The following is a 14853-nucleotide window of genomic DNA, read 5'->3' as shown; positions in this document are numbered from 1 at the left end:
CTCTGGGCTTTGACAGCTGCTGAGTGTCACATTCCTCCCCGGCTTCCTGGCCTTTCTTGTCACCAACCAATCAGCAGCCACCTTCCCTGCGCGCCCCCGAACACTGACCAATGAAATAGCAGTTTCTATGCGCGGCCTCGGGAAGCAGCCAATCAGGGGACATTTTTGCAATTCTCGTGGACGCGCCGCGCGGGCCCGGCGCTCAGTCAGTCAGAGAGAGAGAGCTCAGAGCGGACATGGCGGAGGGTGAGAGAGCTCCGCCGCCGCCGCTCCAGCTCCCCCCGGCCAAGCGGCTGTGCTCCCGGACCTGTCAGCCCCCCCAGCAATGTCCGCAGCAGCGAGGGGCCGCCGCCCGGCCGCTCTACCAGCCCGAGTCCCTGTTGGACTGCGCCGCTAAGGCGGTGGCGGAGAAATGGGCCTTCGAACGGGTGGAGGAGCGGTTCGAGCGGATCCCGGAGCCCGTTCAGCGCCGCATAGTCTACTGGTCCTTCCCCCGCAACGAGCGAGAGATCTGCATGTACTCCTCCTTCCAGTACCGAGGCGAGGAGACGGGGGCCCCTGCCGGGGGGCCTATAGGAGGGGCCCTGGGGCAGGGCCAGAGCTCAGCCCTTCCAGGCATCGGGGGTCCTGGGGCCCCGGGGACAGGAGGAGGCGAGGGGCTGCCATTCCGTCGGGGCATACGGCTTCTGGAGAGCGGCTGCGTGGAAAACGTCCTGCAAGTCGGTGAGTGGCCCTAAGACTGTGCAAGGTGGGGGCCCCAATGCTGGAGAAAGGGTATACACAATGACGAGGGCTGGGGAAGAAAGGGGGATTGCAGGGCCGGAACCATGAGACACTGAGTGTTGGGCTAGTTTAGGACCTTGTGTTGGGTCTAGAGCCCGGATAAGGTTGGGGGCCAGGACCCATTTAAGTCCTTGTTTGGTTGTCGAGACCCATTTAAGACCCTGGTTGGGGATGTGGTATCAATTTAACAGCCTAGTTGGGGGGACACCATTGCATTCAGACCCCGGTTGGGTGTCAGGACCCGTTGAGACCCCGGTTGGGTGTCAGGACCCGTTGAGACCCCAGTTGAGTGTCAGGACCCGTGGAGACTCCGGTTGGGTGCTTCTGACTTGTTTAAGACCCTGGTTGAGGTACGGGATCAGATTCAGACTCCGGTTGGGGGACGGAACCAGTTTAAGACTTTGGCTGAGGGTTGGAATGGGTTCAGGACCACGGATGAGTTCTGTGAATACGGATCCAGTTTAAGGACTTGAATGGACAATTTGCTGGTAATTAGTGCATTCCTTTCAGGACCACGGACTATTGACAGATGCAGATTCAAATGTTGAGCGATGTGACAGGGAATGAAGAGCATTGGCCGAGTTCAGGGGCATTCTGTACGGCTCGGTTGGGCTTAGACAGGTCAGCGGCTCGGAACAAGGACAGGAAAATCTGATTGATTTGCTCATGAACAGTCAGACCATGGATGAGTAATGAGATATTCAGTTCTGTAAATGAGGTGTGGACTGAGCCTGGGGACTGGTGAACTAATCACCGCTCAGGCTTCCTATAATCTCCCTGACAGGTTTCCCTTCAGAGCTTCCTGTCATGTGAACCTTTGATGCTGAATTTTGGAGATGTTGTCGTCTAGTGTCTGGATCAGTCCAGGATCTTCTGACCCTGTTAGAGGTGGTGGTGTTCTCTAAAATCTGGGAAGTTGAACTTTAATTTAGATAAGCCCATAATGTGGATTATTTCTGCGCTTTCTCTTTATGGTAGGGAGGCTCTGGATATAGAGTAAAAAGGGGATGTAAATTTTGAAAGTTGAGATTTCTACATCAGTCCTGGCAGAGAAGATACATTCATGTTTACCATGTATGAATATTCATTGTCTGTAGCTCCTTCCTTTCTGATGATTGTGTCCTTGACATTTCATTATAAACCAGTAACGGGCAGATCTGCAGGTCGCTGACTTGTGTTTGTAGACTGGGCTCCCCAATGTATTTTTATATATAGTTACATTGTATCTATTTGTTGTTTTCATTTCTATCTTTGCTTCAATCAGTTTGAATGTTCCGCAGAACGAATCACCCTCATCGTCCCCATCATCATTCTAATCATCATTGTCTACTCCTTCTAAGCATTTTTTGTAATTATGTTTGTTTCCAAGGAAGCATTGCTAATAAGTGACATTCTCCAGACAAGCTGAGAGATTATCCCCCTCCCCTCCACCTTATCAGCAATGGATTGACTCTAACAGGCTTTGTAGGGTAAAATCCCCAGGCCAGACAATCACAAGGCTGTCAGCCTGACAAAGCAATGACTGCTCTTGCCTGCAGTGTCAGAGGGCATTGGAGCTCTAGCTGGCCCTTTTCCTGGGGGTGGGTGGGGGGTGCAGAAATCTAATTGAAGTGGTGTTATTATTTTAGTCTCTGATGGCGGCCGGCTGTTTATCTCTCCTCAGGTTTTTTTCTTTTAGATGGAGTAGATCAATTAATCGGAGTGATCGCTCCAATAATTTAACGTCATTTATTTTCAGTTACAGGAAAACAAAAATTAAATGATTGTGGATGGATAAGTGAGTAGAGCGTTATTAATATTGATTCATCTAGCACCCCATGAAATGATTTGGTGAAATCTCTGCCTGGTGCTACCACAGATTGTTCTGACCATGCAAGATTGGAAATGCGGTGGTTGCCGGTGACAACCCTAAAGACTACTTGCGCTGAATGACCATGTGTAATGACAGTCAGCAATCAGTCAGATCCGAGCTAGATTTATTAAAGCCTTTTCAGAGATGTTACAACATTATGATCAATTTATCATGTAACAGGGTCATTATTGATTCATTATTGTCACCAGTCAGTGATGAAGTCAGTGCAAGATTATGCACTTTGCATTATTAGCATCTTTACAGGAATTTTTCTAGTATGGTCCGGATATTTAGAGGGACAGTTTGTCCACTTATCATCTTTCTGTTTCTTTAAAGAGACAAACACGGCCAGATATCCGCAAAAATCTGAATTGTGTGTGGGGTACTTGTAAGATTGGGGGGAGATAAGGAATTATGCTGCGTTTACACGTGCCGACCTCAGGTGTTAAACGACTGCTGATTGGCTACATGAAAGCCGATTGGCGTGGTCATTTAATGGCACACAGAACGCTAGTTAATGCTGTTCCCAAAACAGGGCTTTTAAATGCCCCATAGAAATGGGACGGTGGCCATGTATGTGTGCCACCTCTCCCATTATTTTTTATGGAACTGCCAGAGATAGTTGAGTAGCGTGCCCGGCTTTTCCCTGCAGGTCTAAGAATGGAGCCGTGGCAAGATTGCTTGGCCATTGCTCCATTTGGATGTTGAAAGAAACAAGTCCCACCCTACAGCTGTCAGGGTATACTGAGAATTGAACTTTCATGTTGGAGACCACTGAATTCAAGTCTCATAGAACCTTGTATATTAAGTCATAACGATTGTAACACACAATGAGGACATTTGTATCATCATCTGATATCTCGCTCTTGTCGTGGGCAGGGCTCCCCCTCTAAAGTTTCCACTTATGTAATTCCCAACGCAACACTGATGGGAGCCATGAAAGGGTCACTTGTTTATAAGCAGACACCCTTCCGATTTTTTTTCCAGGGTTATGGAATTTCGTTAACTTCTTCCAGAACCCAAAAGCCCCTAAAATCTTAACATTTGGCTGCAAATATCCAGAGGGAGGGAAAGCGAGAACTCCAAAGCCTTCTTCCTCCATCCGCTTGAAAACTTTTAAATGCAGTTTCTTTCATCCCTCAGAGAGGCTTTTTTTTAATTCCCAGTACCAGATTCAAAGGGATTTAATTAGGCATTTAGAAAAAAAGAGGAACAAAGCGGCTCAGAAAGAGGCCATCAGCGTTTGTACTGTGCGGGGCTCGCTGTGTGCAGGGGATGTGCACTCACAGGCGTTTTCATGCTGCTTGTGCCACCATCTAGGTTTCCGTAAATGATAATAATAGTAATCTATGTAATAATAATCTTTATTTATATGTAGCGCTAACATATTCCGCAGCACACATTATCATCACTGTCCCCAATGGGGCTCACAATCTAAATTCCCTATCAGTATGTCTTTTTGGAATTTGGGAGGAAACCCACGCAAACACGGGGAGAACATACAAACTCCTTGCAGATGTTGTCCTTGGTGGGATTCGAACCCAGGACTCCAGCGCTACAGGACTGCAGTGCTATCCACTGAGCCACTGTGCTGCATCTGTTGATCACCTCCTTCGTGGATGCCGCTGACCACAGACCACACACAGGTTGCTCCACTTAGTAATTTTGGGTTTACATGCAGCAGTTTTAGCTCCAGGCACCTGGACGTTCATGGTTTCTCAGCTTGACATTTGCAGGCAGATATTTTGCCTGGGAAATAAAACAATAAATTCATATTTTGACTGCATACTGTTTTTTTTTTGCTGTGTTCTTTTAAAGATTTTGGCAAAACTACTGCATTTTACTGTTATTTCTTAAACATTGCGTAAAAAAATCCATGAGTAAAACTGAATAATGTTTCTGAACTCGAGTCTGAAAGTATTCTCAATGGGTCATGGATTCATAGCTGCGTACACGTCAAATAAACGTTATGTATGAATCGTATTAGGCCGGGATCACTCGTGCGAGAAACACGGCCAAGTCTCGCATGTTAATACCCGGCACTGCCGCCGGCACACGAGAGCGGCGCTTGCGGCCGCACGCTCCGCTCCTGAGTGCCAGTGACAGTGCCGGGTATTAACATGCGAGACTCGGCCGTGTTTCTCGCATGTGTGATTCCAGCCTTAGTCTGACTTTAAGGACACCATATTATGGCAGTATAAGGAAGCACCTTAGATTGTACTTTAGTGTGCATTCAGACATCCATACAAATCTGGTCGAGATTGAACTGCAATGTGCGGACTGGTCACGGGTCTCCCAACCCTAATGTGACCGCTTCATAGAAATATATGAAGCTGTCATACGTTCGGATCGTGTGACCCAGGGCTAGTCCATGCATTGTAGTCCGATCAGCCAGTCTGTTTAATGACGCCCGATCTCGGACCGATTTGTGCTAAGCTGTCACGATCGGGTCGGGCCGCTGCACCAGGGACCTGTGAATCGATTGGACATATAAATTCACTATGCCCAATCCTCTTCCTGGCGACATCTTTCAGGAGAGAATTGGGAGGCCCCGGTTACACATCATATGGTCGTCTGGTCTTGCCACAATCGGCGGGTTTAGTTTCTTCTTTAGGACCTCTCTTACAGTCATCATTATTTTTTCTCTGTAGTATTACTCTTTGCATTATTCCTGTGCTATGACAGCACTGAATAATGAGTCATTAAATCACATTTTTCTGAGGCATCATAATGCCGGCGTGCATCATCTTTATATATTTTATGCTGTGATGTCACAATGTAGTTGGTGACTTTTCTGTGTGCCTCATTCTACTGCTATATCAGTGTATGTTACCGATGTTCTGCACTGTATTCTATGACTGACGCTATAATTTAAGTGCTGTGACATCACTGTGTGTATTATGCCTGTACTGTGACATCACTGTGTGTATTATACCTGTACTGTGACATCACTGTGTGTATTATGCCTGTACTGTGACATCACTGTGTGTATTATGCCTGTACTGTGACATCACTGTGTGTATTATACCTGTACTGTGACATCACTGTGTGTATTATGCCTGTACTGTGACATCACTGTGTGTATTATGCCTGTACTGTGACATCACTGTGTGTATTATGCCTGTACTGTGACATCACTGTGTGTATTATGCTTGTACTGTGACATCACTGTGTGTGTATTATGCCTCTACTGTGACATCACTATGTGTATTATGCCTCTACTGTGACATCACTGTGTGTATTATGCCTGTACTGTGACATAACTGTTTGTATTATCTCTGTAATGTGACATTATTGTGTGTATTATCCCTGTACTGTGACATTATTGTGTGTATTATCACTATTATCCCTGTACTGTGACATCACTGTGTGTATTATCCCTGTAGAGTGATATCACAGTATGTATTCTCCCTGGACTGTGACATCACTGTGTTTATTACTGTACTGTGACATCACTGTGAATTATCCCTGAACAGTGATATCAAAGTATGTATTCTCCCTGTGTATTATCCCTGTACTGTGACATCACTGTGTGTATTATCTCTGTACTGTGACATCACTGTGTGTATTATCCCTGTACTGTGACATCACTGTGTGTATTATCCCTGTACTGTGACATCACTGTGTGTATTATCTCTGTACTGTGTCACCACTGTGTTTATGATCCCTGTACTGTGACATTATTGTGTGTATTATACCTGTACTCTGACATCACTGTGTGAATTATCTCTGTACTGTGTCATCACTGTGTGCATTATCTCTGTACTGTGACATCACTGTGTGTATTGTCTCTGTACTGTGTCATCACTGTGTGCGGTTTCTCTGCACTATCCACTGTAACGTCATGGAGTGGCGTTCCATTACAAGTTTTGATGTAGGGCCTCCGGTAATTTGTTATGGCCTTGAGGGAGCTAAATCTGGTCAGGAATAGGTGGGATTTACGAGGATCTTCCATCAGACCTCACAACTAAATTAAAACTGCTTAAATGCGCGTAATAAAGGCTTATCTTCCCGCATAGACACAATCCTAGCTGACACTTACAAGAAATTGACCACAGTGAGTCAGTCGGTGAATAGATCATATAGGGATTTTAACACATGACAAAATATTCTCGTGAGCACGGGCTGATCCTCAGATGTCATCTCCATCACACTCACTGTCTGACGCTGGGATCTTCTGTCTGCCCCCCTGGGGGTGGTAATGTCTCACCTCTGCTTTTGTGCAGGGCACTGTTAGTGTAAGCTGCTGGGACATGCTTGTAGAACATACTTTTCATTACTTAACTCCTTTCCTGCCCTAAGAGTAAAGAGCATGGGAACTGAGGAGACGCTGGGTGGGTGAAGTACTGGTAGACACCAGCGTTACTCACATGCCAGTCCCATCTTGGCTCAGGGTTTTATTAATAGTCCCCTTCCTGAAGCATCCTCTGTATACACAGTGAGTCCGGTGCTGTATACACAGTGAGTCCGGTGCTGTATACACAGTGAGTCTGGTGCTGTATATGTAAGAGCTGGCTTTTCTTGTTACTGCTTCCTGGAATGTAACTTTTTGCTCTTGATGTGCAGAGATTACCCGATCAAGGTGAATTTCGCAGGATTAACGCCTCATCCGTCTACCAACCTCCCTGTGCGTAGTTATATTTTACACACAGAAAATTCATATTTTCCTCTTATTAATTTGTAATACACTTATCTCATTCCACCCTCGTCTTCCTCATCAGTGAAAGAGAAGAGGCGGCCCTGCCAGATACTTTCTAACCGAGTAAATAGCGACAGAAGTTCATTTCTTAATGTATTTGGTGTCTCCAGGCCAGAAGGATAATCTTACCGCCTGGTAGCAGGATAGCGGATCACGTTTATCATTAGCGATATCGGACAAAGGAAGATTTATCAATATTGGGCATGTAGCGTAAGACATTTGGCGCAAGCTACAAATTTCTCTTCCTTACTCCACGTCATATGTATGACAAAAATGGTGCCAGATGAGATTACATTTGGCATGACCTTTGTGGTTACGATGTTTTTTGGAAATGATACCCTCGCGTTTCACAGTTTCTACGGCATAGATTCAGTACTTGTGAATGCGGTTGCTTTTGCAGCTGGTGCACGGGTTTCTGCACGCCTCATCGGGATGGCTCAGTTCTAACCTGAGATCTCTTGCAATTGTTTTATTACCAAACTTGCCAGAAACAGATGCATTTAAGCAATTCAAATTTGACAGAAGTTGGTTGCAATCGTCGCTGTCCCCAGATTGATCTCTCGTGTCGCCTGTTGTTGATGAGACCTTCCGCGGGACCGAGCTGATTGTTTCTAAGGCGCGGGCGTTTGATACTTCGTCTTATGATCGTCGCTGTAAGTGGGCGATGGAAAATTGTCACAGGCACAGTCTTCCACGGGTCAGTCCTACACATTTTCGCCTAAAAGGTTACACGCACCCCCTGTGAGTCACCAGAGCCCTAGACGTCCACATTGGTATTGTAGTGAAAGTTTAGAGATATTATGTAAATTAATGTTAATCGTATTATAAAGAGTTGTACAACTTTCTTTATTCATTTTTTCAAGATCTCTGCTTGCTTTCAACAAATGGGGACATATGTATTCCCACTCAGAAGCTTAAATCCTATCTAGTAGCAGGACAAGAGCTGCCACTATGTTCATCTGACAAAGAATTATTCAGACTTACAACATTGTAGCAAACCAAGGTCAGGACAGGGCTTCTGGATATAAAGGATAACTGTCTCCAATTAATGACAGCAAATTGATCTAGAAAAAAATGAGGGAAGATAATGCAATATATGGTAGAAATGTATAGAATATAATAATCAGGCATTGCTTACCGAAGTCTGGACTGGCCCTTTAAAAATCCAATTAGTGCATTAAGCGTTGTGCACCCCCCACCCCCCAAAAAAGTGATTTTTGTTAATTTACACAAGTTTGGTAATTCCTTTTGAACTAATTAGTTTCTGAGCAGCTTTCTTGTTTACGAGATTAACCCCTTTCCTGTCTGGATGATTAGGTGCCCTGATTCTGGTGCAGCAGGTGTGGCTATATAAGGTTAATCCTGCACATCGTAACGCAGAGAACGTCAGCTAGCGCCATTCTACTAACCTTCACATCCTTGTAGCGCTAGCCCCTATATCTGTAGAGGACAGCCGCCATGTTTCTCAGATCTGTTGACCTCTATGAGCAGAAGCAAGATTGTAATGCGACCTCTGTTTTATTGTTCTACATATAAGGCTAAGTTCACAGTTTCTGCTTGGCAGGAAAGAAGCTGCGGCAAAAACGCAGGTTTCGCTGCATTTCTTTTCCATTCAATTCAATGGGTGAAAAACACTGAAGAAACGCTGAAAGAAGTGACAAGCTCTGTGTCCAAAAAAACAACCAGTGCACAAAATGCTGATGACAAGAAAACAAACTGTGTGCATGATATTTCTGAAATGTCATAGACGTAGCTGCTACTGTCAAATGCAGCTGAAAATTAGCATACAAAAAGCATAAAAAAGCTGCAAAAATGTCCACTGTGAACTTAGCCTTAAAGTACAACTCTATAACAATGTGGCATCAGCTCCTTATTTGTGAGATGTATTTTGGGGTCACTACCCTCTAACCTGAGGGCGATGAAGGAAAGAAGAATCAGGCACGTTGGAGTTCATTCCTGACCCTTGTTTCCATGGAAGATAAGCTACCTCCAGAGGGTTCTGGTAACAGCTTATTTCCGTTTCTTTATGGAGATATGTATGCTCATCTGAGTTGAAGGGGTGTGTGTGTGTATATATATATATATATATATATATATATACACGAAAGGGGAGCTATCTAAGATATATTGGCAACTATATGCAGTTGTGGCCAAAAGTATTGACACCCCTGTAATTTTCCTAGAATCGTAGAATCGTAGAGTTGGAAGGGACCTCCTGGGCCATCTGGTCCAACCCCCTGCTCAAAGCAGGATTCGCTAAATCATCCCAGTCAGATGTCTGTCCAGCCTCTGTTTGAAGACTTCCATTGAAGGAGAACTCACCACTGCTCATGGCAGCTTGTCAGATAATACTCAGTTTCTTCCTGAAAATGATTGCAAACACAAATTCTTTGGTATTATTATCTTCATTTAATTTGTCTTAAATGAAAAAACACAAAAAGAATTGTCCTAAAGCCAAATTGGATATAATTCCACACCAAACATAAAAAAGAGGGTGGACAAAAGTATTGGCACTGTTTGAAAAATCATGTGATGCTTCTCTAATTTGTGTAATTAACAGCACCTGTAACTTACCTGTGGCACCTAACAGGTGTTGGCAATAACTAAATCACACTTGCAGCCAGTTGACATGGATTAAAGTTGACTCAACCTCTGTCCTGTGTCCTTGTGTGTACCACATTGAGCATGGAGAAAAGAAAGAAGACCAAAGAACTGTCTGAGGACTTGAGAAACCAAATTGTGAGGAAGCATGAGCAATCTCAAGGCTACAAGTCCATCTCCAAAGACCTGAATGTTCCTGTGTCTACCGTGCGCAGTGTCATCAAAAAGTTTAAAGCCCATGGCACTGTGGCTAACCTCCCTAGATGTGGATGGTAAAGAAAAATTGACAAGAGATTTCAACGCAAGATTGTGCGGATGTTAGATAAAGAACCTCGACTAACATCCAAACAAGTTCAAGCTGCCCTGCAGTCCGAGGGTACAACAGTGTCAACCCATACTATCAGTCGGCGTCTGAATGAAAAGGGACTGTATGGTAGGAGACCCAGGAAGACTCAACTTCTTACCCCGAGACATAAAAAAGCCAGGCTGGAGTTTGCCAAAACTTACCTGAAAAAGCCTAAAACGTTTTGGAAGAATGTTCTCTGGTCAGATGAGACAAAAGTAGAGCTTTTTGGGCAAAGGCATCAACATAGAGTTTACAGGAGAAAAAAAGAGGCATTCAAAGAAAAAAACACGGTCCCTACAGTCAAACATGGTGGAGGTTCCCTGATGTTTTGGGGTTGCTTTGCTGCCTCTGGCACTGGACTGCTTGACCGTGTGTATGGCATTATGAAGTCTGAAGACCACCAACAAATTTTGCAGCATAATGTAGGGCCCAGTGTGAGAAAGCTGGGTCTCCCTCAGAGATCATGGGTCTTCCAGCAGGACAATGACCCAAAACACACTTCAAAAAGCACTAGAAAATGGTTTGAGAGAAAGCACTGGAGACTTCTAAGGTGGCCAGCAATGAGTCCAGACCTGAATCCCATAGAACACCTGTGGAGAGATCTAAAAATGGCAGTTTGGAGAAGGCACCCTTCTAATATCACGGACCTGGAGCAGTTTGCCAAAGAAGAATGGTCTAAAATTCCAGCAGAGCATTGTAAGAAACTCATTGATGGTTACCGGAAGCGGTTGGTTGCAGTTATTTTGGCTAAAGGTTGTGCAGCCAAGTATTAGGCTGAGGGTGACAATACTTTTGTCTAGCCCATTTTTGGAGTTTTGTGTGAAATGATCAATGTTTTGCTTTTTGCTTCATTCTCTTTTGTGCTTTTTCATTTAAGACAAATTAAATGAAGATAATAATACCAAAGAATTTGTGTTTGCAATCATTTTCAGGAAGAAACTGAATATTATCTGACAAAATTGCAGGGGTGTCAATACTTTTGGCCACAACTGTATCTGTGCGGTCATGTATATGGCAGCCGTCTGTTTCCAAGGTCATCCAGCAGGATTTTGACTAATGACTACCCCCCTCAATGCAAACATGGCATCTGGATGCTTTATGAATATGGAGCACAGTCAGCACCATATGTATATGAAAAAAAACCTACTCTGGTTTTATGCATTGAGCACGGATGTGCATGAATTATTTCCTGTTTATAATTACATTCACTAAAAGGTTGAAACAAGAGCGCAATAGGGTCTTATCCGGGTAAAATGTACAAATACTAAAAGTATTATACTCACCTTCTCAAAGAGAAAGTAAAGCCTGTATAGTATGTCAGCCTGCTGCACGTCCAACGGTCCACAGCGGAACCGCACCACAGATCAATAAGGAATAAATTCTTGGACTTTAAGTGCGCTGCCAGACAGATTCCATAACCACACAAGGTTAAAAAAGTTAACCCTTTAATCCCTACGCGTTTCGAAGCATAACGCTTCTTCTTCAGGGGTTGACATGTGTCAACCCCTGAAGAAGAAGCGTTATGCTTCGAAACGCGTAGGGATTAAAGGGTTAACTTTTTTAACCTTGTGTGGTTATGGAATCTGTCTGGCAGCGCACTTAAAGTCCAAGAATTTATTCCTTATTGATCTGTTTATAATTACGGTATATATTTTTGTTCCTTAACTTCAAAGCAGTAATAAGTAACAAGAACCGTTGCCACAAGACCAGCAAAGCAGCATCGATCCGCCAGTGATTAAGATTTGTGCCTTCTCGGGTAGCCGGTAATTAACGGGTAAACCTAATCTCACAAAATTGCTGTTATCTTGAGCATTCAGAATAATTTGCGGCAGCTCCTTATCTATGAAAGATGGATTACCAGTGTTTAGGGAATGGATTGGGGGGGGGGTAAATGTGATGAAGAAAGTGCATGGAATTTAATTAAACGCCCAGAGATTATGAATATGGATGAACTTTGGGATTGTCGTGTCTCCAACGGTTGGAATAGAATCAAATCTCCAGGACAGATCTTTAATCTGAACACATTAACCGTAGTTACTGGTGTAAGTGGCGACGGAGCCGTGGGCCTCTCCTCTGCCGGATTCAGTATCGGCCCTCCCGCCGATTTCATTCTTCCGCTAGAAATGTGATTGTCTTTTATCCTGGGGTATCCACAAAACTCCTATAGGTGAATGGAAAGATATTGCTCGGGTTGTGCTCAAATGAAGCTGTGGAAGGTTGTTCTGATCAATAGTAAATTTAAGGTGATTGTCCCTTGGGAACATCCTTCACCTTTCGAACGACTGTATGCAATTATAAAAAAAAACAACAAAATATTACAGGGAATTTTGACTTGTTCAAAAATTGCCCCCCAAAAAATGAAAGAAACCTTACTTTAAATTCGCTGCCATTACTACGGCACTGATTCTTGGGTACCGCTGAGGTCAGTGATTGTCTGCAGTGGTCATGATAGGGACTTGATAGGCCTGTGGACAGCACTGGAATGACGTCACATTTTAGTAATGTGTTTTTCATTATCTTAAATTGGTCCAAGGGATGGAACTTTTTTTTTTTTTTTTAAAAGTCCCTTCCATACCTAAAGTTGTGGCCAAAAGTATTGACACCCCTGCAATTTTGTCAGATAATACTCAGTTTCTTCCTGAAAATGATTGCAAACACAAATTCTTTGGTATTATTTTTGGTATTATTATCTTCATTTAATTTGTCTTAAATGAAAAAACACAAAAGAGAATGAAGCAAAAAGCGAAACATTGATCATTTCACACAAAACTCCAAAAAATTTGGTGTGGAATTATATCCAATTTGGCTTTAGGACAATTCTTTTTGTGTTTTTTCATTTAAGACAAATTAAATGAAGATAATAATAACAAAGAATTTGTGTTTGCAATAATTTTCAGTAAGAAACTGAGTATTATCTGACAAAATTGCAGGGGTGTCAATACTTTTGGCCACAACTGTACCACTGATAAAGCTTGGCTACAATTGTATCCTGTCTTCTGTCTCCCTCCTGTCCTGACTTGTTACATTTTACCTTACAGTATACATTGTATGAGTCTGGAGTAAAGGATGGCTGGATACAAATGCAAACCCTCAGCTGTGAGAAGTATTTGATCAGACAAGGCTTCAGGTACAAAACATTACACTGACAGCATAGATCTTTAGATTGAAGCCCAAAATGCAGTATAGGAGAATGAATGAATGGATGTTTTTTGAGATCCTTCTGCAACTTTTTTGCTACTTTTTTGGTATTTTTATTATTTACTGCTGCTGTGTTGTTTTTTTTAAAGCATATAGCGCTTATCATTGCTTATCAGCGCTATCATTGTCTAGAGATTTTCATGAAGCCAAGGCACCAAACATGGCTCCGGACGGAAGAGCGTCACAGCATATTTCACAGAAATGTACGTTAAGCAGGAAGGATGGGTGCAATCGCTGGCACTAATGAATGCTGGTTTCTTGGTGCCCCCTGGTACGGAGTGCAGGCCTTTACTTCCCCTCAGGTCCCTTCTCCTGCACTCCGCTCTTCTACCTGTCCTAATGAGTTATGGCAACAGCAAGTAAGGGCTGGGGGGGATTGTGCGGCCCTCTGACCCACTTCCTAGGCATCCCTGCTGGAAAGCTGGATGTGTCTCCTATAAGTGCAGGACGCCACTGACAACTGTGTTTGTCTTTCTTTTCCATAATCCTGGACAATTCAGCCATTTGCAACTTGAAACAGCAGCAACACAGGGGCGAAGGCATTGATTGTTGTCAGGGATCATACATGAAGGCAGACAGGCCTGCACCCTCTGCACATGACAGCCACATACATTAATAAAGACTTTGGGGACAAAAGCTCCCACACTGCTGGGCCTGAATGACAGACAGATGTCTGCTGATTGCAGTCGGGAAGCCATTGATGCCCACATGCAGAATTATTCATCTGTAAATTAGCGGGTTTTTTTTTTCCAATGTGGGTCTGTAAAAAAAAAAAATTTAAAACGAAAGGACTGGGAAGATTGATCTCTGCAGTGAGCCGCCAGTCGTCTTTTATCACGGGTGTTGCATGTCGGCTGCAGGGGTTAATGAAACCCATCTCAAATAATCCCAATGCATTGGGTGAAATAATTGCATTTGGTTATGCTTGGACAGCCTTAATTAAAGCTGTGTCCCAAGCTTTCTATGAAAGGAGACGTGATTTACTTGGGGATCTCCTCGGAGGATGAGCTTCCAAAAGTCATCTATCCATATGTGTTGGATCAGAGCCCTGCAGCATTAAGGAACCACTGGTCCTACAGTATATACTATGCATATATACATGCAAATGCTTCACCAGTAACATCATTGGGGGGTGAAGTGTCCGGTGACACTCTTCCCTTAGTCTTCCATTAGTCATTTTGCTATTTGTTCTTTCACTAGGTAACAGATACCCTCCTTTAAAGCAGATGTCCACTTTTGAGCACATACAATCCACTGCTGATTTTTTATCTCTGCATGTATGAACAGTGATCAGTGACACCAAACGGACATCCATGACGTGGGTGAGGACAAGATGGGGATATTGGTAGCGATTTGACATTTTCTAAAAAAAAG

The 14853-nt window shown here is 43.7% G+C and overlaps 1 protein-coding gene across 1 annotated transcript in view; it reads left to right on the top strand.

The window, feature by feature from the left end:
- The first annotated feature begins 194 nt into the window (after positions 1 to 194).
- ZSWIM5 (zinc finger SWIM-type containing 5) overlaps positions 195 to 14853 on the top strand; it is a 60648-nt gene continuing 45989 nt past the window's right edge. Inside the window, exon 1 of the mRNA XM_073544426.1 lies at positions 195 to 723. Coding sequence (XP_073400527.1) covers positions 237 to 723 — 487 coding nt within the window. The 5' untranslated portion in view covers positions 195 to 236. The remainder of the gene's footprint in view (positions 724 to 14853) is intronic.

Source organism: Dendrobates tinctorius, unplaced genomic scaffold (assembly GCF_039654945.1).
Source record: "Dendrobates tinctorius isolate UK_male_01 unplaced genomic scaffold, ASM3965494v1 ptg000138l, whole genome shotgun sequence".
Lineage (NCBI taxonomy): Eukaryota > Metazoa > Chordata > Amphibia > Anura > Dendrobatidae > Dendrobates > Dendrobates tinctorius.
Note: the sequence above shows the minus strand (reverse complement) of the source record. Positions and strands in the feature narration are given on the sequence as shown.